At 44.1% G+C, this 22,474-nt stretch overlaps 1 protein-coding gene across 1 annotated transcript in view; it reads left to right on the top strand.

Moving 5' to 3' along the window:
* The first annotated feature begins 4,026 nt into the window (after positions 1-4,026).
* LOC109524731 (myosin-IIIa-like) overlaps positions 4,027-22,474 on the top strand; it is a 31,004-nt gene continuing 12,556 nt past the window's right edge. The window contains 21 exon segments of the mRNA XM_019884792.1: positions 4,027-4,697; positions 4,773-4,907; positions 8,238-8,342; positions 9,070-9,169; positions 11,213-11,289; positions 12,787-12,932; positions 14,313-14,378; positions 14,462-14,617; positions 15,338-15,379; positions 15,892-15,982; positions 16,863-16,979; positions 17,138-17,242; positions 17,332-17,415; positions 17,504-17,706; positions 17,809-17,907; positions 18,270-18,384; positions 18,932-19,058; positions 19,411-19,621; positions 19,696-19,843; positions 20,812-20,965; positions 21,044-21,132. Of these exon segments, the coding sequence (XP_019740351.1) occupies positions 4,476-4,697; positions 4,773-4,907; positions 8,238-8,342; positions 9,070-9,169; positions 11,213-11,289; positions 12,787-12,932; positions 14,313-14,378; positions 14,462-14,617; positions 15,338-15,379; positions 15,892-15,982; positions 16,863-16,979; positions 17,138-17,242; positions 17,332-17,415; positions 17,504-17,706; positions 17,809-17,907; positions 18,270-18,384; positions 18,932-19,058; positions 19,411-19,621; positions 19,696-19,843; positions 20,812-20,965; positions 21,044-21,132 (2,592 nt within the window). The 5' untranslated portion in view covers positions 4,027-4,475.

Raw genomic sequence — 22,474 nt, 5'->3', positions numbered from 1 at the left:
CCCGTATTGATTGGAGCATTCGCACAAAGAGCAAGAGGCGATCCATACTTTGGTCAATCAGTCACTCTCGCCTCATCGTGAATGCTTGCGCATTGTCTTTTTTTTGTTTTTTTTTTGGACCAGCCCTGCCTGCTCAAGGACACTATTTTTTTTTTTTTTTTACATGACATTTAACACAATATTCTATGATGATATTAATGAACTATCACTGAATCTAATTAAAAAAAAAAAGGATCTTGATATATTTGTAGTGTTTCACAGTGTCCCTGTGAGGTCAGTCACAACTGACAAGGCCCGCAATAGAAAATGAGTTCAACTTCACGGCTCTATAACATTATACCAGTAATAATAATTCCCAAAATATGTCGTGTCAATCAAAGAGGATGATCTGTGTGCGAGGCGCAGAGCTGTATGTAGGTTACCTGTCGGGGAAATTAAGCCTATTAGCGGCTTATGTGAGGCGTCACACTTTTTTAGCCGGGACACATCTCATCCAATATTTCATACCTGCCATGATGAGATTTTCATTGGGAGCTGGATGTTCCTCACACATTTTTACAAACGCTTGGAATATACTGTTGGACAATAAATAGCACAGCAAGGTTACCATAGTTCATGAAAAGTAACAAACTAACAAAAATTCAAATGACAACCCCCGCCCCCACTTGTGTTAACGCTACAAAATAAAATGAAAATGAACCTGCATCATAGGTTGATGAAATTGACTTTCAATCATAGCAAAAATATCCTTTGTTTTCCTCTTTGTCAATTAATTTCAGAAATGAACTTTCAAAAAGCTAAAACTAATACTAAAGCTAATCAAAATTCACCAAAAATAGATTGAAAAAAATAAATAAAAAGTAATAAACTTGCTCTAAAAACGAATCTAAACTAACTGAATTGAAAAAAGAAAAGCCAAACAAAAATTAAAAATAAATTCACTGATTAAAAAAAAAAAAGCAGAATTATAACCCTGTATCATAGCCAATCTTGTATAAATAAGCAAACATTAAATAGCCCTGAATGGCTTGAAAAAAATTGATATCAGCCTGAAGGTGGCGCTCCACTAACCAGAAAATGTCCTCATCCTGGAGTTGTCGGAGCAGATGTTGAGATATTTCAGGCAGGGCCAAATTGACTCGCTGAATGATGGACACTCAAATTAGCGTGATGTGGCGCCTTTCCAGCAGGGGGGGCGCAATTATCATAATGAGGCAGCAAAGTGTCAGCTTTCACCAAACGGGATATGGAAATAAATGATTTACGATTGGATTGTGTAAGTGCACCCGAAAGACTTTTTGCCAAACTCATGCTGACATTTACTGTTGTTGTTGTGTACGGGGACAGACTGCAACCGGAGTCCGGCGTGGGCTTGGACCCCATCCGCTCCAATCCCACGGTTCTTTAGGACCATCCTGGGAATCATCTGTGAGGCGATGGAGCAAGAAATGAGTTTGCTGCCTGGAGGATGTGACTGACCAGGCTCCCCGGCCCCCGTTTGTTGTGTGGAGGTCCCTCGACGAGCACGTAAGGTGAGATGTTTTCAAAGTAAGACTAATAGATGTTCAGAATAGAGAATATGTATTTAAATATTACTTAGCACCTTCTCACGCAAGAAATGGGGGACTATCGTATAACAACACAAAGAAGACCGTTCAGGTGTTCTTTGTGATGTTCAAGCGTTTGTATGTCACTCCTAGCTGTTTACTATCTAACTCACGCATAAAACCAAAGTGAATTAACTTTTTTTATATTTCAACACCAACATATTCAACCATCGCGTATAACTGTGTCTAATAAAAGTCAGCTAGCTTAATGCTAACATATAATGTGACTCTCCATAGACGGTCTTACGGACTTTAGCTTAGATGTTACGGTCATTGTAAGCTTTCCAACAGCGGCTGCTTAGAGACATACGGAGCAGCGACACCTGGGACCTTCTCTGCCTCTTCTTCTTGTTCTTCATCGCAACTGCAGATTTCCCCTAGACCTCAGTGCTGCCGAGGAACATTGTGGCACAATCTGGTACTACAAAACACTAAATTGGGCCAAGCCTGTGTACTGTAAAAGCCCATAAAAGAAAAACAAATTGCTTGAACACCTACGGGGTGTGTGTGTGTGTGTGTGTGTGTGTGTGTGTGTGTGTGTGTGTTGACTTAAGTGCATTGTGTTTCAGTGCACGTGTGCAAATCACTGCTGCTGTCTCGTGTGTTTCTTGACTCTCCACAGCTCCCGCCGCCAGTTCTCAAAGGTCAGAATATACTTAAAAAAAAAAAAAACTTTAAAATTGTACTAGACACTTTATCAATTTTGATTGACACGTTCACCACTGTTTATTACTGTGATTGTAGTTAGCAGTAGTGAAACAGTTTTTCTCGTGCATATATTTGGCGAGTTGCTGGTGATATATACACTGCAGGTTATAATTGTGAAAACTGCGGGCAAACTTTTGTTCCCCCACGGCCAACCACATTTGATTAACGTCAAATTGTATATCAAATATGGAAAGCAGTTTCTTTCAGCAATGAAAGAAATTTCTAAGTAATCATTCGTGATCAGTTTTAAAATTTTAGTATATATAATCAATGTCGTTACAAGTTAAAAGCATTGAATGGCTTTTGACTTTGCAGTGGATCTTAAAAAAAATACACACAACAAAAAATTAGAAAGGAGTACATTGGTGTAATTTAGTAGTAAAAACGCAAAGCTTCTATTTTAGAAGGACGGTGCGAGTCCTTGGATTTCGCTCTCGTGTGTCACCGCAGCTGTCACTTGCACGGCCGACGACGATGCATAATTGACGACGTCTGCAGATCGCTCTCGCCTGACAGTCGACTGAGCATGCGTGCCAAAAAAGAAAAAAAAAGTGATTCTCGTACGGTCGTCAATGGCTGTAGTAATGTTGTGTGATGTACAGTAAGTAAGTTGTCGTTATAATTTTGAGAATGGAGACGGAATGGTTTGCGAGGTGTTCATTATGGAGTGAAGTGTTTCCGGTCACCTGTGGCCATCACCTAGCCCCGCCCCCTCGCAAGCAGGTTTGGATTCTCACTGCTCTGTTTGAACATCGACTCTCACTGCAGTTTGAGGTAAATGGGAAAAGCCAAAATAGTTTTTGTTTTGTTTTGTTTGTTGGTTTGATTTTTTTTGGGGGGGGGGGTGAGCTCGGTCACGGAATTAATTCAACTCGTGCAAAAATCAAGGTACCACTCAATGCGTTTTGGCTCAGATGCTTAAAACATTGGCCCAAAATTACAAACGTGCTCCAGGACAAAAACTCCTTTAAAAAAAAAGTTCCTTTTGCTGTGTGACAAGGCCTAAATAACCGCTGCTGTGAGCCAGCCTAACCAGCTTTCCTTCGGGAATGAATGGGTGTCTATATGGGGAAAGGCTCATGCCGCAACTGCGGCTAATTCCCGCTAATCCCAGTGGGGGCTCCGACCGACGAAGAGAGCCGCTTTCCAATGGTGGCCTCGCCGTCAGATTAGCTCGTTTACTCGCTCCCGGGCCGCCGCCAGGAATGGGTTCGCTCTCTATCCCAATGGTGCTGTTCAGGCAACCATGTAAGTGACTTTTTTCCACTTTGTGCTACTCTTACACTAAGTATTTTTTGTCATTGAGTTGCTTTTCAGCTGCCAAAATGAAAGGCGGCCTTGTTTGTCTTTACTTGGATTTAATTCGCTGTCACATTTTGCGATAAAGTCACAAGGTTGGGTCACACGAGAAACCTGTTAGGCTGTTTTTTCCCCTTTTTTTAAAGAATTGTCGACATAGTTAACATCACATATGCTGCTTAAACAATAAACAAGCGTTGCTCTATGTAATATAGGTCATATACTTTTTGAATCACACTTTCGTCGGTGTAAATTTGGAAAGGGACTGCATTGTAAGGCTAATACCAGACATTTTGAATTTAGCATTAGCACTAGCGATTTGCTAGCTTAAAAGTGTTTTAGAACGTGTTTTGATTATTAAATTATTTAAGATAATTTGATCAGATTTGTTTTTTCAGAAGTGCGGTTCGGACTGGCAGCGCTACCTAAGAAGTAGCTCTCAGTTTCCACAAGCTTGGTGACCTCCTGACGTCGATGACCATGTTCTCGTGTTAGCCGTCTGCACCTTTTGTCATTGTCGTGCTCACCTATGGAATAAAAGGGTGGAAACGTGTCACCCCCAACTGTGCCGCTGCCTTGGGATTATCCTCTATTTTCAGACGATGTGCTTCCAGGTTAATTCCCCAAACACAACCGCATGACAACATGCGTTTCCCCAGAGACAACATTCCGGCATTTTCCAAAGACAACTTTTGGCCAGTCCCTGATGCACTTTCATTCATTCAAACCCACAAATGCAAAATGAAAACACTCTTACGGAGCATGGAGAAGATGCTGAACTAACCGTGTGCTAAACAGCCAACCTGAACTGGCTCCTGATGTCATTCACTCGGCAACATACAAATACAAGATTTGTATTGGATGATTTTTTTTTTATTCCACATGTTGTCCTTCCGCAGGAGATCCCTCCTCAAAATGTTTCCACAATCTGGGAAATCGATTGTCTTTGACAACTTTCCGGACCCCACTGAGACTTGGGAAATCATCGAGACCATCGGGAAAGGGACTTACGGCAAAGTGTACAAGGTCCTCAACAAGGCGGATGGAAGCAAAGCGGCGGTGAAGATATTGGATCCCATTCATGTGAGTGTCACCACCTGTGCCCAGTTACTGTCTTAGTTTCGTTTTACAGTTTTGACTGCTCGCGCCGTTTTGCAGGACATCGACGAGGAGATCGAGGCCGAGTACAACATCCTCAAGGCTCTTTCCGACCACGCCAATGTTGTCAAATTCTATGGGATGTTCTACAAGAAGGACGTCAAATGTGGGGATCAGCTGTGGCTCGTGTTGGAGGTGAAAAGCATTTTTTGTTGGCTAGTTTGTCAAAAAAATCTAAGAAAGCTCAGAAATCTATTTTCATGAACGTTGCGTTTGTGGTATGGCTCAAATGCCGGTGGATACTGAGTTTGGCAAAGTGGTCTCCACAGAAAGTCGGTCTAAACTTGCCAGACCATGCCTATATACAGTACAATGCAGCTGGTTTAACGCAATATGCTAGTGCTTGACTAGCACGTTGCATTTAAGGGGAACGAAAGAATCTGCTTTGAATGACTATGATTGAAGCCGTCTGTGATCACTCCCACAGCAGCGCAGCCTTCCCATTTTCAAATATGCTGATTTGCGCTCATCCGCGAAAATACGAACATTAGACCTAACCCGCCTCTGGGCAGAGATTCGGCACACGGCCGTGGCCTTGATCCTTTTGCATCCTGGCATGTCGTTTGCCGGGCGCCGCGCAGACGAAAGCGTGCCGATTAAAGGTCCGATTGTTCTTCGTGCTGCGTCTGGCCAACTTTGCGCGGCGGTGCTTAAATCTGGCTGCGGATTACGTAACGCTAAACCCGGCGGGAGGTCGAAGTGGAGGATGGCGTGGTGAGGATGACAGTGGCAGAGTTGACCCGTAGGCCACCTGGGGGATTTGTTTGCAAGCCAGTTGGCATGGTGGCAGTGTTTCCAGAGAAGATGGTCCTCTTACGTGTCACAGGCTGCCTGCTTTTGTGTACAAAGTCGCCTCCCGGACAATTAGATTAAATGATACAGCTGCTTGGCTCTATTCCTGCTGCCTCGGGTCAAATGTTGAACACCAGGCAAGTGATGTGGGAGTTGAAGTTTAGACAGTTTGGACGTACCATAGAGCTACTTCGGCTAAATGGGAAAAAAATATTTCATTTCGGGTAATTTATTGAGCTCAAAGAGAACAATACTTGAGGCGCGTGGGTGTGACGTTTGTGCAGTGTTGTGCACACCGAAAAGAGAAGTAGCTCCCGCCCCCGCACGTCTTCATCTCTCATATTTTATCCCCCTGCTGCGTCGCCGCTGGCAAAATGTCAGACCTGTAATGGAGGTCAAGCTCGGAGCGTAAACACACACACGCACACACACACACACACACACACACACACAGCGAGGGAGATGTTGGTTTTATTTGTCTTTTTCTTTTCTTCTTGTAAGCGCTTGTGTTTGTGCTGGGATAAATCAACCTGCAGGCAGGCGTCCGCTCGACTTGATTGATGACGCCCGTAAATATGACGCCACGTAAACATGATTCACACGGTGTGAATTTTGAATGAAAAATGTCTCAATCACTGTTTTGGTTGCGCTTTCATCGATGATCTGATCTTTTTTCTTTTTTTCGGGTTACCTCTGCCATGGAAATGTTGTTTGGATGCAACCTCCACATTGAATGAATTTGTGATGATTCACTTAAAAAAAAGCACATTTCATTGTAATTTTTTTTTTTTTTAAACAGCGGGTTTAATTATTTTATTTAAATATTGAAGCCCAGAAAAGCCATTGATTGAAAAAAAAGTCAGATTTCCTGTACCGATGTGGGTGGTGGAGGGATCGAGCTGCTAGAGTACATGCACGTGACGTTTACCGATGATGAGGATCTGTTCCCTCTCCACGGATTCTGTCCCCTTCCTCTTTTTTTTTTTTTTTTCTCCTCTCAACAGTAATTTTCCCCCCCGCCCCCTCCTCTCCTGAGCGCAGCCCAAAGAAGCCTGCTCATTAACAACAAGCTGCATCCTCCTCTTTTCTTTCCCCATTCATGAAGCGTGATGAGAGGACACTTTCATGTGGCCCCGCGCGCTCCAATTTAAGCAGGCGGGCAGCTGCAAAGTGCTTCAAAGAAAGCGGGCCACTGCTGGGCCCCCCACTTTTATTTTGTAATCAGAAAAAAAAAACACGATTGATTTGCATGCGCACATCACAAAGGAGGCAAACGTTCCGAGACGAGTTTTGAAAAGGCGCAATGAAATTGAACGGTGTGTCTTTTCCTGTTGCGCCCTTCACGTCTTGGTTGGGACTGACGGTTGAAAAAAAAAAATAATAATCATCAACGTGTTTGTCTGCAGTCATCAAAAGTTGGATGAGTCAGCGCCGCGTTTCATCTTGACATTTTGTTTCATCTGCTTGGGGTGCTTTGATCGACCGGCCGTTTATTTGCATGACTAAACGAGCCCCTGACCGAGCCGAGAATATGCGGCGACACATTTTAACGCAGGCTGTAAAACGTTTAAGATCACGTTTAAGATGTGCCAAATATGGGCCACTGGAGTTTGGGTTTCAAGATACTGTTGTGGTTTTTATATTGAGGTTTCAAACAAGGGCTAGGTTTTCAAATTTGGGTTTTAAGACATGGTTAGGGTTTCAAAACTGGGTTATGGTTTCTACATATTGTTAGAGTTTCACATTAGGGCTCCAAAAGCCAATATTTGTGTTTTGAAACTATTTTGTGAAAACATGGATTTGTTGGAAATCAGTGTTTCAAAATGGGGGTTATGGTTTGAAATTGATGCACTGATTTAAATGCATTTGTCGTTTTCTGCCTTGGAGGAGGTCTGCGCTCTTCTGTCTTGGTTTTGCTCGATCTGCTTTCTGCTTTGTAGAAGCGCTCCGGGGGAGCAGATTTTCCCCCAGAAAAACCTCGGCGAGCGCATGTATGGCCCAATTAGGCTTTTGTTTTTCAAGAGCGGGGAAATGGGTGTAATTATAAAAGAAGACACGACGCGCTTGGAGAATATTTTGCCGTTTGCCACCCGACCGCAGTGACGGATGCGCGTTGAAAGGCGAAGCGCGCACATCGCCATGTTGACAAACAAACGTCGAATTTTTATTCTATATTTTTTTTCTCTGCTGTTTCTGTTCCGCCTACGAGCGGCGCGACTGAAGCGTCTAATTTACCCCCCACCCCACCCTCCCGCCCCGTTCGGAATCTTTCAAGAAAAAGCCTTAAATGGAGGGGTATTATCGTTTCCATGGCAACCGAATGGGTCATTTTCTGTCATTTTTGCGAACGGGTGCCTGGCTCCCCTCTGACAGTGCAGTCGCACAGCTGGGGGGCGAGGGAGGAGCGGGGAGGAACTCTTGGCGTCTTGCGCGTGCCGAATATTGAGCCCGTCATCAGATTAGAAATGAGCGTCCGCCGCGTTCTCTTTCTTATCCTCCCACAAAGCCGCCTGTAAAAAGATAAGCATGCGCAAGAACGACTCTTCCCCAATCTTGCCATCAAAACCGCCCGCTCGGGCCCCACCCGAACGTTCTGCGTGATGGCCCAGATTTCCCCACAAGTGCCGAATTGCAATTTTTTTTTTTTCAATTCTTGTTGTGTCTCTTTTGTAGCTTTGCAACGGCGGCTCGGTGACAGATTTGGCCAAAGGCATGTTGAAGAGGGGGGAGCGCATGGACGAAGCCATTATTGCCTTCATCCTGCATCAGGCCCTCATGGTGAGCTTGGAAAGACTTTGAACGTCCGTCCTCGTTAGTAGAACAATCCAACGCACTAGTAGAACGACTCACGTGCATTTTTAGTCACATTTCCTCCCCACTCCTGCCTTCTGCTGCTTTGTGACATTTCTGCACACTAGTAGATGTTCTCTCGTCTCAGAATGCCAGTTTTGGTCCACTTGTATGCAATTAAACCTGACAGGTAAACTATTGTGCCACACTAATAACAGTACGAGGTATACGTATCTGGACACTACTGGGCTTATTTTAAGGATATCGGGTACTTCTAGAGAGGGCCAATACTCCAATACCAGCCACCGATACCTAGGCTAGAATAGTAGGCGCTGTACTGCGGGAATTTGCCACATTGGCGAATCGTCACCTGCATCAGAATGAAAGCTTTTTGTTCACAATTTTTTTTTTTGTCGCGTTAAATGGAATTGTCTATCTCAAAAGTACGAGGGGTATCGTCAGAGTAAATAGTCGGCATGTACTAGCGCGCACTTTGTCCTCACTCGTCAAATAACTTTTAACAGTATGACGTCCACGTGTTACTAGCGAGGCACACCTGCGCACTAGTTGCCAATTTCTTGCTAGCGGTTTTGCTAGTGACATTGTCAATGTGAATACAAGCAATCTGGAATCAATGCCCAACTGGCTTTTGTTTCCATCATCAGATGCTTCAAAAAGTTGTTCCTCTAATTTATTTTTTTTGGTTTTGTTTTAGGGACTCCAGCACCTGCATGTCAACCACACCATCCACAGGGACGTGAAAGGCAACAACATCCTGCTGACCACCCACGGAGGCATCAAACTGGTCGACTTTGGTACGTGACGCACCTCAAAGGCAAATTCATCACATGAGGGCGGGGTCAAGCGCTCCCATAAAATACGACGACTTTCATCCGAATTTTTCTAATCATTTGTTCCGATGGGCTTCTTACGCAAGTCTTGTCAAAAATGTTCCACCTTCCGGAAGCTGTGTGCTAAGATTTGACCGTTTTCTATCAAAACGCACACCGACTGCCAAGAAATAACAACAAGCCGCCCGTTTTCATTATAAGTAAAAGCTCTCCATTTGGAAACATGTGTAGGCTTGCATTTAGCCTGCGCTTCCCTTAAAAGCTTCCCCCCCCGCCCCCACCACCACAACAGTGAAGTGCATGTCTCTCTTCTGAAGATGAGGACAAGGGTGCCGTGGGTGCGTGCGCGCGCGTGTAAGCGGGGCTTAATGGAATCTGTTAATACGTGAAGTTGCTGCAAAAGAGCCTTTTCTGAGAGTCACTCGTGCTCCTCTCAAAAGCTCGCGGGGGGAAAAAAAAGTTTCTCACCGCTTGTGCATTCACTCATCTTGAAGTGCAGTGAAGCTGTGCTATGTCGCAGTTTTTTAAATTTTTTTGCGCACACACTGTAGCAGAATTGTCAAGCAACGTTTATTTTTTTTTTAAACGAACTCAAAAATAAAGTTGGGTCATGGATTTTTTAATTTTTTTGCGTCTTGAGTATAGTGCCACGCTGTGCCACAAAATACCGGGCAACAGGTCTACTGGTGGCCGTATAATTAAGAGCAAGAAGAAGAGGCAGAGAAGGTCCCCAATTACTGAACTAATCGTCGTCGCTTCCACACGACGCATGCACGAGTTTTGTTGTATACTTTGTGCAGTAGTTGTTTGAAGCGTCATAATTACTCATAGCTGTATGCATATTCCGTGAGCTCGTCTATGCTGTTTTGCATTATATGCTAGCGATAAGCTAGCGGAATTTCGTTCAGCACAATTAGAGCTGCGTGCTGCTTGTAGGTGTTCAAGTATCAACCGTTTCAAGGTTTATCATTACCGTAGCAACAATACTAGTTTCCATTAGCGTTTAGCGTTTCATGGTACCATTAAGCTAGCTGACGTTATTTTAGGGTTTAGTGGTAAAAGTACAACTACGGCGAGTTAATGGTGTGAGAGTATGGGAATTGTTTGTGAAATACTTCAGCATGTGTTTTGATGTGTAAAAGTACATTTTGTGCTAGCATTTCAGCACTCTATCTGGCATTAGTATTCAGGTCAAAGCGCAGGAATTAAATGGATTTTTTTGGGGACAGGAAAAACCGCCACGACAGTCGCGCGTCGCAATTCCGACCCCTTCAATGCGTCGTCCTTCGGCAAGGTCGCCGGCAGGCAGTCAAGTGGGCCGATAAGGCGGCGCATCCCCGGGGTTTGTCTCGTACCTGCGAGGCCGTAGGAAACTGAGCGGCGTCGGTCGTGCGGCCAGAGAAGCTGACAGCGCTGACGCTTATCAGCTCTGTCGCGGCCAATCACAGCCAGGCAGGACATTCGGAGTCAGCAAGGAGAAACCAAACGCGCGGCCTGAGAAAAGCGTTGAAGGAAAACGTGTTCGGTCGGGCGGGCGGGTGCCGAACTGCGTCACGGATGGATTAATCCTCCCACCCCCGCCCGACAACGGCGGAGGGGCTTCTGCTACGCTGAGCGGATAAAGCCCCCGTTGTGACTCATCACCAGCAAACGCACAAAATAGAAATGCGGGAAACCGGGCGGGGGGGCGGTGGATCATGAATATTTTCACGGGCAGTTCGTACAAAACGAAACAGAACATATTCATTTCACGATTATTCTTATGACGCATTTATGTCATGTCAATCAAGGTAGACTCTGACCTTATGAAAGAACTACAGCCCATTTGGTTTTTCAGTGTTCCCGAAAAAGTCGTCACTTTTTGCAATTTAAAGCAAGACCACATTTGCATGTCAAATATTCCTTTGCGATGCTTTCATTCGCTTTCTTAGTCTCGGTTGCCATCGTGACTGATTTCCCTTTGCTGTATAAACCGTTTTTGTGCGTGCGTGTGTGTGTTCGCCGCAGGTGTTTCTGCCCAGCTGACCAACACTCGCCTGAGGAGGAATACCTCCGTGGGAACGCCCTTCTGGATGGCGCCGGAGGTGCGTTGCCCCCCCTGTTGGGTTTCTGTCACATGAGCTTGCGGAGCGTGTCGCAGGTGGGCCGCAGTGAATTGTAGACATCTCGCCATAACGCGCTCTCATCATCGCTCTTCACTCGGCTAATCAAGCCTGGCTGGCCTCCGGTGGCTTTACGACACAGAAGCAGTCACACTTTGTGTGTGACGGGTTAAACGGTTGAAGCTAAATTGCCTTCTTAGCCACACGTTCGATTGGACAGTGGAACATTGTTTATCATGGAGGTTTTGTTCCGCACCCACCCGCGTGAAGTGGAAATCCACAACATCGACAGGCCTTTGAAAAATTTTAATCAATACTATTTTTATACTATTGAATAACTAGATTGTATTGTCACTCATTCGCTAGCTAATACAGCTGTTAGCATTCACTACTAGTTTAAGTTCTCTGTTAAACTGACACATAAAGAGAATTCAATATTGTATATTTACAACATGAAAATGCTCAACCACACCTTATCATTTTGCCTCCAACCTGCTCTCAGTATGCTAAAATTGTTAGCATTTCAGACACTCTAACAACATTAGCATCGTTTACAGTAATGGTAAACTTTCCAACTGCTGCTACTTGAACATACATGTAGCAACAACACACCAAATGAACTTAAAAAGAGTTCAACGATATGTATTTAAAGACCAAAATGTTCAACCAAACCATGTCATTTGGTCGGATGAAAGTCTGCTAGCTTAATGGTAACCTGTAATGGGGAAACACCATTAACAGGCTAATGCGAAACTAATTAGCTAATTCAACCCACATGGAGCATCAACACATTTTCCATCACCTCAACTGTGATTCCTGCCACAAAGAACAAAAATAATTTTACTTCTAGCGTCCGTATATTTCCCATCAAATCACACTATTCACAAATAGGCTTTTTTTGTGTACGTTGTAAGGCGATTTTGCATGGTGTGCAAATGTTGCGTCACAACACAAGCCCTGCGTGACGCCGCCTTGGCCAGATTTTAGTCTGATTTGAATCGGACGCTCGTCGACCACAAAGCCTCGAAGAAAGCACGGGATGAAGTCCGGTTGCAGACGCAGGATTAATTCCACCGTCTTGTGGAGGACGGCAGCATTGATTTGCTTTGCTTAACTTTTAATCTTCTGAGGTAAGTCTTCAACAATACAAGAGGCTTAAATTTGCAGCACTAATAGTTCCACAATGCCCATTTGTAAAAGCACGAATTATGGTGTAAATATGTTTTTTGTAACAATCACCATTATGAGTCTGCTTAAGAATTACAGTTTTCACAAGTTTGCCAAATCGCTTTTCTTTGTTTTTTCTCCCTTTGGAAACCAGCTATTAAAAACTCACTTATTCACACACACACACACACACACACACACACACACACACACACACACAAAAAAATCACAAATGAGGAATGTGCGGAGGCTCAATGTATTTTCGACATGATTTGACTGTCATTCATGTATTTTATTTCATTTTTTTTTTAGGTGATAGCGTGCGAGCAGCAGCTGGACTCCACCTACGACGCCCGCTGCGACGTCTGGTCCCTGGGCATCACCGCCATCGAGCTGGGTGACGGAGATCCGCCCCTCTCGGAGCTCCATCCAATGAGAGCGCTCTTTAAAATACCCAGGTGAGACCCCCACACCCCCCACACCCCTTGTTGACGTCATAATTCGAGTAACTTCGAACCTGGAGCTGCGCCACATGTGATTGTCTTTGAAGCGGTCACCTTCATGTTGAGAAATTGACTTGTGGTCAGAAAATCTAATAGTCACTGATACCTGAGACATCAACTTCAGTACAGCGTAATTGGTTATTTTTTTACCACTGGTGATTTGACGATGTCTGTGTGAAAAGCCCCCATAAGCACTTTCCCGTCACTGTCAGTTTAACGGTGCAGCATGATGTCACATAGCTCTCTCTCTCACACACACACACACACACACACACACACACACACACACACACACACACACACACAGAAGGTGCTTGCTGCGGGGCTCCCGCTCGTCACGCAGCTTTTCGCCGAGTCTTTGTGACGGCTGCGTTGGACCCTCAGGCTCCAGCTCGTCACCTCTCTGGTTTTATTTGATCAAGCTTTAATGTGGACGCACTCGAGGCCTTCATGTCTGCACCAACACCCGTCCTGCTTAATTGACAGTTTTTTTTTTCCCCTCTCTGTGTGTGATTCACTTCCTATTAGATTTTCTTTGAAAGAAGCAAAAAAATGTTCTTATCAAACAATGGAAATTTACAAGAAAAGAATTTGTAATGCTAATCCCCGCACATGGCTTTTAGCTTTTAGCAACATTAGCGTGTGTGCTTCTGCCCGGCATGCTGCGCAAAATAAATTATTGGAGTATTGTGATTGGCGGCTGTGAAGACAAGACGGCTGCCAAATATCCTCCACTGGCGCACATTTGTCCTGCAGATAAAAGGGGAACTCTTAAGAGCCCCTGACGTCTCTGTTGGGCATGTCGTGCAATTCAATAGAAGCAGTGCGTCCGCTCATTAGGCCAATTTATCCCCATCGCGGGCGAGGTGAAAAAGGCTCCCCACCTGCATTATGGCGGCACCTGCACTCCTTGTCGCTACATAGAAATTACTGCAAAGTAGCTTCCCTTTCTCCACACAGGTTTTTTTGTTTTGTCACTCTTAATTTTACTCTTCCGACACTTTTTAATTCAACATATTGAAACATATGAAAAAAAACACTTGTTGAAAATTATGTGATACTTTTTTTAAACATGTCAGTTCAAGTTTACTGTAAAAGTCACGCATAAAACTAAAGACAAATAAACATTGTCATCATTCTGTCGAATGAAAGTCCGCTAGCTAAATGCTAACACCTCATGTGGAATGCCTTTGATAAGCTAAAATAATTAGCATAGATGTGATGCTAGCAAAAAAAAAAAAAAAAATCACAAATGTTATGCTACTGATTTACTGCACTATACATGGTGGTACAATTTCACCCTTTAACATGACGACCCTTCATTTATTTTGACAGAAACCCTCCGCCCACCCTCCAGCAGCCAGAGTTGTGGTCCTGCGACTTTAACGACTTCATCTGCAAGTGAGTGTGTGCGCTATGTCCTCCGACGGTCACCCGAAGCACCATCTTAGGCACCAGTTTTCCACATGCCATTCATCACTTAGGTGTCTCATCAAGGACTTCGAGCTGCGCCCGAACGTGGCGGACCTCCTCCAGCATGTCTTCATTAGGCAGACTGTTGGCAAGGAGAAAATGCTTCAGAAACAACTCATTGAACTTATCGATCTCAACCAGCAAATAGGGGTTATTGAGAAGACCAGGTAATGTCCACGATTCACGATACACACACACACACACACACAGCCCATACAATGCTCCCATTGCTACCGCTGAAGTCTGCAAATAATTAGAATTGCCTGTAGGCGCCACAAGAGGGCATTAGAAACAATTTTCAACCATTAGACAGGGCTATGGCCAAAAGAAATGAAGCGCTATTCCTCTTTTCAACAGAGATAAATATGGCGCCAAAGCAATACTTTTACATCAAACCGGGCTTTGGCCTGAGTGCGATAAAGACAAGCGGAGATTTTCGGCGCAAAAAAAAAAAAATCTGTATATAGGTGAAAAACACTGGAACTCACTGACCAGAATATTAGGTACACCAACACAATCCAAACATTGCATAATGTGAAGGTACTGTCCATCTAAATAAATTATATGGGAGAGAAAAAAACAACACTCTGATATACATAATGGATTTATAATTTATGATTGGCCTCAAGAAATTAGAATATTGCAAGACAAAATAAAGGATTTTTTTTTATTGTTACTGTCGAACGTATATACATATTTCATTAATCTATATCCTGCAATCTATGAGTTTCACTTTTTGAACTGAATTGCTGGGGAGAAAATTTGACTTTTCTGTGATACTCTAGTTGATGTACCTGTCCGGGAAATGTAATTAGTTTTATTCGATCTTAGTGTTCAAATGCTGACGTTTTTGCCCCAATTGTTGATCCCATTGCTGTCATTTTAAGCCATCACGGAAAAACCGACAGAAGCAGAGACAGTAATGACAGGTAAACAAAACTCCTACTGTTGATGTGGCCCTCATATGCGTCGCACGCACCCCCAGATAGAAACCTTGATGTCCCACACACGTAGAAACCAGCAATGCTGCGCTAGTGTGAGACGAGAAGCTTGACCTCGTTTATTTTTGTGCTGTTGCGTCATGATTGGGGGTCTGACTCATGCTGACGTCTGCTTTTCTACGTCCCTCGGCTTTTTGTATCGTCTTTATAACCTGGAGTGGCTTTTCGATCTTTGCTGGCAACAAGTTCCCAGCAATGCTTTACTTCTAGGGGACAATAAATGAACACTGTAGAATCTGTACATTGCGGCATGTGTCATTTCTTCAAAAAATGAAAAGAAAAATGTGAAACTGTATTCGGAGCCCATTCCAAAAATATTATTTAATGTAGCGAATGCAACATGTGAGCTTCTTTTGCGTGTACATTTCTTTGTATATTTCTCAGAGTAATTTTATTCTTCATTTGAATTTATTTTATTGCAATTTTGGCTCCTATTGCAGGCGTGAACGCATCCACACCAAAAAAGGAAGCAACATGAAGATGGACCGAGATGAGGGCGACGATCTCGCCACTCTGGAAGTTCTGGACGAGGTAGTGAAGAAAAAAAAAAAAAAAATTCGAACAGAGCAAGCCTCAAGTCGTTTTACGACGCGTGCGGAGCGCGATTGCGATCGTTTCCCTGTCCCCGTGACGCATGAGATCTCGTTTGCATCTGTAAAGATTGTTGTGCCGAATTTAACTTTCGGCATAAACAATGTCAATATTCCAAGCGTCGCCCTTGACACGTGGGCCATTCATCATGACTGCGAATGCTGCGGCCCCTGGTTCTTTGGGCCGGCGGATATTGCCGCCATTCTTCACCGCGAGAGGCTGCGCTGCGGGACGCCATGGCGTTGTCATCGGCGTTCGTGTTATTGTTGTGGAATGGAGGACAATGTATTGCAGCGTTCACACTTAGTGAAGACCCATGATGTTATTGCATCACACTGGATTATAGTTGTCTTGTTTGAGATTTTTTTTTTTTTTTTTTTTTAAACGAAAGCGTCTGAATATTTTGACATAGTTTATTTTTATTTAAAAGAATTGTCAAACAGATGACACTTTCACAATAAAATGCACATCTGAATATTTTGACATAGTTTATTTTTATTTAAAAAAAATTGTCAAACAGAAACAGGTGACACTTTCACAGTAAAACGCACGACACAATGATTTATTTTTGCTCCTTTTCGTATGGACAGTTGATAAAAATATCGTCAATAGTTAGAATTTGAAATCAGAAATTAACTAAAATTTGTGGCAAGCAAATATTTCAACGTGCCCTCCTAAATTATTATATACTGTTGCTCAATGAATGTAAAGAAAGCCCCAAAGTCGAATTGAAGAAGGCGTGCGTAGATACTGACATTTTGACTCGAGCCTTGGCTTGAAGCAGTATGATCAAAAGCTTCCCTTTTTTTTTTTTGGGCAGGATTCGGTCAGCGAGCAGCTCCAGGAGCGCTACGGCAGGGATCAGATCTACACCTACGTGGGCGACATCCTCATCGCCGTCAACCCTTTCCACAAAATGCACATTTACGCTCCTCAGGTTCGTTCCGGGCCATGTGGCTTTTCATGCGCGGATGGCCCATCTGACATTATAAATGGACGTTTGAACCTCAATGTTTCAAAGGCAGAAGTGTTTTTTTTTTTTTTCTTTTTTTTTTCATCACTTGATCAAAGTTTCCCCATTTATGTCCGGGATAGTACAGTAAAATATACGTGGGTGCAAAGCGGACGGCCAACCCGCCGCACATCTTTGCCGTGGCCGACATCGCCTACCAGTCCATGGTGTCGTACAATTCCGATCAGGTGACTTTTCATTTCTTCTGGCTCCTTTTTGAACGTTTGTCGTTTGAACTGATGTGACCGTGACCATAACCCCACCCCCTGCACGCAAGTGCATCGTGATCAGCGGCGAGAGCGGAGCGGGGAAAACGGAAAGCGCTCACCTGCTCGTGCAGCAGCTCACCGTCTTGGGCAAGGTCAGAAAGGGAGCTAGCAAACGTACTCGACATTCAGTACTCTTGTACTTCAGTCAAAAGTTTGCCATCGCTGTGTTTTAACTCGCAGGCCAACAACCAGTCCCTCCAGGAGAAGATCCTGCTGGTCAACAGCCTGGTGGAGGCTTTCGGAAACGCCTGCACGGCCATCAACGACAACTCCAGTCGCTTCGGCAAGTACCTGGAAATGAAGTTCACCGCTGGAGGGACGGTGGTGGGCGCCAAGATATCCGAGTATCTCCTGGAGAAGTCCAGGGTCATCCATCAGGCTGTGTAAATATTACATTTGAATACATTATTATTATTTGTATTATTATATGAATAATAATTGTATGGATGTCTATTGATCTTTATGGTGCTTGTATGTTTCCACAGGGGGGAGAAGAACTTCCACATCTTCTACTACATCTACGCTGGCCTGGCCGACAGGAAGAAGCTGGCCCACTACAAGCTGTCTGACAGCAAAACGCCAAAGTAGCTCGAATGCACACGAGCAAACACTCTTGCTTCCCCTAACAGCACAAAATGATGAGGGGGAAAAAAAGAAAAAAATTCAAATGTTGAGTTGAGATTCAAACCATTTTTTTCCCAAAATTGTATGATTCAATCCAGTAAGCAAGAAAGTAAAATAGGTAAGTTGGCTTTGGAAGAGCCTGTACATTTAAAGAGCCGCGGAAGCAAAACCTCCCGCCTTGGGATGCTTCATGACATTTGTAGTAAGAACGCAAAAAATATATACTGGTATATATATAAATGGAGGCGGACAAAAATTCTCAGCACGCAGCTCATTGTGATTTCCCAAACTAACCCTCTCCTGTTTCCCGTGTCCCGCGCAGGTATCTGTGTAACGAGCACGTTAAACTGGGACCTGACATTGTGAGCAACGCCCGCTACAAGGAGCAGTTTGATGCCGTGGAGCAGTGTTTCAAAGTCATCGGATTCTCCCTGGAGGTAACGCACCACTCGCCCACATCGCCTTGATGCCAACTGTCGGCCGTACCCCCCCACCTCCGTGCGACGAGGTACCTCAAAAAGGACAAACTGCAGAGTCTCTTCATCATCGCCGTACTGGCTAATGAAGCGATGATGGCCTCTGGGATCTGGCCGTCAATAGCACTTATTCTTGTCAATGCAAGCTGCGCTCGAGTAGAAGCCTTTCTGGTGACAGGAGAGAAATTCAATGCGATAGGAGTCAAAAAGTTGGCTATTTTCAAGCAAAACTTTGTCATATTTTTTTTTTTAACAAAGCATTTCTCACTCCCCAGTTACAGTGAACGGGAAATAAGGACCAACACCTGCCTGTAATTGACAGCCCTTCAAAATTTTTTGAGTCATCAATAGATGCTACAGGATAACGCTAAAGCCCTACTTTTGTCCAAATGAAGCTCCTCAGATCCCCAGGAGGTCAGCGGGACCTGAGTTTGAGAACCACTGTTCGAGTTTACAAGTCGTCTATTCTTTTCCCAGTGATCGTTTCAAATGAAGTTTGCATTCGCAGGAGCTGGGCAGCGTGTACAGCACCCTGACGGCCATCCTCAACGCGGGCGACATCGAGTTCTCCGCAGTGGTTTCGGAGCACCAGACCGACAAGAGCAACATCGCCAACATTTCCATCCTGGAAAACGGTGAGAGAAGAATTATGTATGCAGTATACTGCCCCATAGTGGCCGCCACGTGTACACCAGAAGGAACACCGCAATGCCCATTGAGGAATCATAATGCAAAAAGTGTTAAGTTCTTAACTTCTGTGTATATATGTTATTACTGTATGTTTTTTTGTAAAGTACAATGCTGCAGAGTGATATTTCTCTCATTAAAAACATTTTTGTTTGCGTTATTTTATTTTCCTCATCTGGAGTAGAGGCACTACTTCATATTTTGTCATCTTCACAATTTGATATTTTTGCTCTTTGTGGATAGATGGATGGGTGCAGTTATTTACTGGTTTTTTTTTCCACTCCCCTCCTCTCACCTCAGTGGCATCCTTGCTGTGCATCCGCTCCGACGAGCTCCAAGAAGCCTTGACCTCACACTGCGTGGTGGCCCGGGGCGAGACCATCGTGCGGCCCAACACGGTGGAGAAGGCGGCGGAGGTGAGGGACGCCATGAGCAAGGCTCTGTACGGCCGCCTCTTCAACTGGATCGTCAACCGCATCAACGCTCTGCTCCGGCCCGACGGCCAACTCGGGTGAGGGCGCCACGCACCCCCGGTGCGGCGCGGTTTGACCTGACATCATCCACTGACTGGGCTTCATCCTCCAGAGAGGACGACAAGGGCTTGAACATCAGCATCCTGGACATCTTCGGCTTTGAGAACTTCAAGAGGAACTCCTTCGAGCAGCTCTGCATCAACATTGCTAACGAGCAGATCCAGTTTTATTTCAACCAGCACATCTTCGCCTGGGAGCAGGTAACTTCCATCCATAACGAGGTGCATACTGTCTTTCTTCTAAATCCAAACAAGCAATTCCAAATCGTCTTGGCCCATTGAAAAGAATGGAAATGTCATTAATGCGTTTCAGCGACATAGAAAACACCAACAAAAAATATTTGTTGAGGTGAAATAGCACTCCACATTGTTGGACTTGATAAAAATGTATAGTTATAAAATAAATATACAGAAAGTAAAAAAAAATGAAACAGCTGTCCATTAAGATTTCACTCTTCAATGCCAAACAGTGTAATCCAGACATACATAATACACCAAAAGTTTCATGACTCAATAAGCTGCAGTAATATTTTTTTTAATTTTTACATAAAGAAAATATTCATGTAAATTCAGTTGAGAGGTCATGAGGTTCAAATCTGGTCGTACTGCTGTATTAGAGTTGCACATCGTCCATCCAACGCCGTCACTTTCATTCACAGCAGAGTGGGACTCCCTTTTCTTCCTTTATGCGGTCCTCTTGGAGGGGTGAGGGCAGGTGGGGGGGTTGCGTCCCTAGGGGGGTGCAGAGAATGGTTTGTTAATGTTAAATTATTTGCTCTCACCCATGGAGAGCGGCCATAAATCAGCCTAAACGAGGCTCAATTAGGAAGGGGGGGGGGGACGCTGCTAAGCATTAGATTTAAAATCGACTCTTGGGAGTTCTTGTTGGCACCAGGCCCAGGCATACATTTGTCCTATACTGCCACCATATACACTTGAGCAGACGGGAGTTGTTCCCAGGTTCATTTTAAATGCATTGCTCATGTGTTCAAGCTGTGCTGCGTCAAACATTTTGACCTTTTTCGTGATTGAAGCAGATTTGATGTGCATTTTGTGGTTCTACGGTAAATCCACTCCCATTATAGGGTGCCAATCCCTGCCGCAAATAGGGAGAAGACTTGAATTTGGACCACTAAATTCCCCACTTCCTAACTGTAGCTTGTGTGCAGGACGAGTATCTGAATGAGGACGTGGACGCTCGCATGATTGAGTACGAGGACAACCGGCCACTGCTGGACCTGTTCCTGCAGAAGCCAATGGGCATGCTGTCCCTCTTGGACGAGGAGAGTCGCTTCCCACAGGCCACCGATCAGACGCTCGTCGGTGGGTTCCTTCTCACAGCTTTGGAAACCTCTCCTTAGTTTCTCGTCAAGTTGTAACCGTGACGGTGTGATATTTTAGAGAAATTTCAAGATAACCTGAAGACCAAAAGCTTTTGGAGGCCAAGGAGGATCGACCTGGGATTTGGTATTAATCACTACGCTGGAAAGGTACCTTGTTTTGCTTAAGAGGATATGAGTTTGTGAAATACTTTTTTCATCCAGTGATTAAAAAAAGAAAACATTAGCCAATAAAATATAGCAGTAGTGTCTTTTTAGTGTCAGTTTTAGGGAAATGTAAATATTTATGTAAATATTTTTTGTAAATATTGAGACGAACAAATGGGGATCTAGCCTGGTGCCGTGTGGTGCTCCACATGATTAAATGATTATTGATCCCCAATCATCAGGAGTGAAGACTATTTTATGAGGTGAAGAGTCTGGGTGTCATCCTTGACAGCTCACTATCCTTCCACTCCCACATCAACAACATCACCCGGTCTGCTCACTTCCACCTTCGCAACATAAACCGTCTCCGTCCCTTACTCACTCCTCACTCTACTGCTATCCTAGTTCACGGTCTCGTCACTTCCCGTATTGACTACTGTAACTCACTTCTCTTCGGTGTCCATCAAAAATTCCTCCATAAACTTCAACTTGTTCAGAACTCAGCAGCCCGGATCATCACGAGAACCCCCTCCTTCCATCATATCACCCCCATCCTCCGACAGCTCCACTGGCTTCCTGTCAAATCTAGAATCAACTTCAAATTACTTCTCTTTACGTTCAAGGCCATCCATAACCTTGCGCCCCCTTACCTGTCAGATCTCCTTCAAATTTCCATTCCCTCTCGCTCACTCAGGTCCTCATCCTCCCTCCACCTTTCTCTGCCCTCTGCCCGTCTCAGCACAATGGGGTGCAGAGCCTTCAGTCGCTCTGCCCCCAAACTCTGGAACGCACTACCACCTGACATTCGTAATATTGACTCTCTTTCCATATTTATCACCCAGCTCAAAACCCACCTATTCAGACTTGCCTATCCACCTTAAATCTTTTTATTTTTATTTTTTACTTTTTTACTTTTACTTTTACTTTTTACTTTTATTTTAAATTTTATCTGTAGTTTTATTATTTGCTCTTGGTTGTACAGTGTCCTTGAGTGCTATGAAAGGCGCTTGCAAATGTAATCTATTATTATTATTATTATAAGTACAGTGAAAAAGACTCAGATACAAGTACGTTATTCAAAAGTAAGAAGTACAGTTTAGGTATTACTTCATGCAACACTAAGGAACTTTTCAACCGTCATAAAATATTTCCATAACTTTTCTGATGAAACATCGACTGAGAACAAATCGAATGGTACGTTTTGTTAGTGGCATGAGGGGTCTGTGGCGCTTCTCCTGACACTCAACTTTGAAGAGGTTGGCACGAACTCTGCCACACACAAAACACTACAAATCCGCTGACTGTCATACGTCACGACGTCCCCATGCCTTACAAAGACGCAACA

This window comes from Hippocampus comes, unplaced genomic scaffold (assembly GCF_001891065.2).
Source record: "Hippocampus comes isolate QL1 unplaced genomic scaffold, H_comes_QL1_v1.1 scaffold501, whole genome shotgun sequence".
Taxonomy (NCBI): domain Eukaryota; kingdom Metazoa; phylum Chordata; class Actinopteri; order Syngnathiformes; family Syngnathidae; genus Hippocampus; species Hippocampus comes.
Note: the sequence above shows the minus strand (reverse complement) of the source record. Positions and strands in the feature narration are given on the sequence as shown.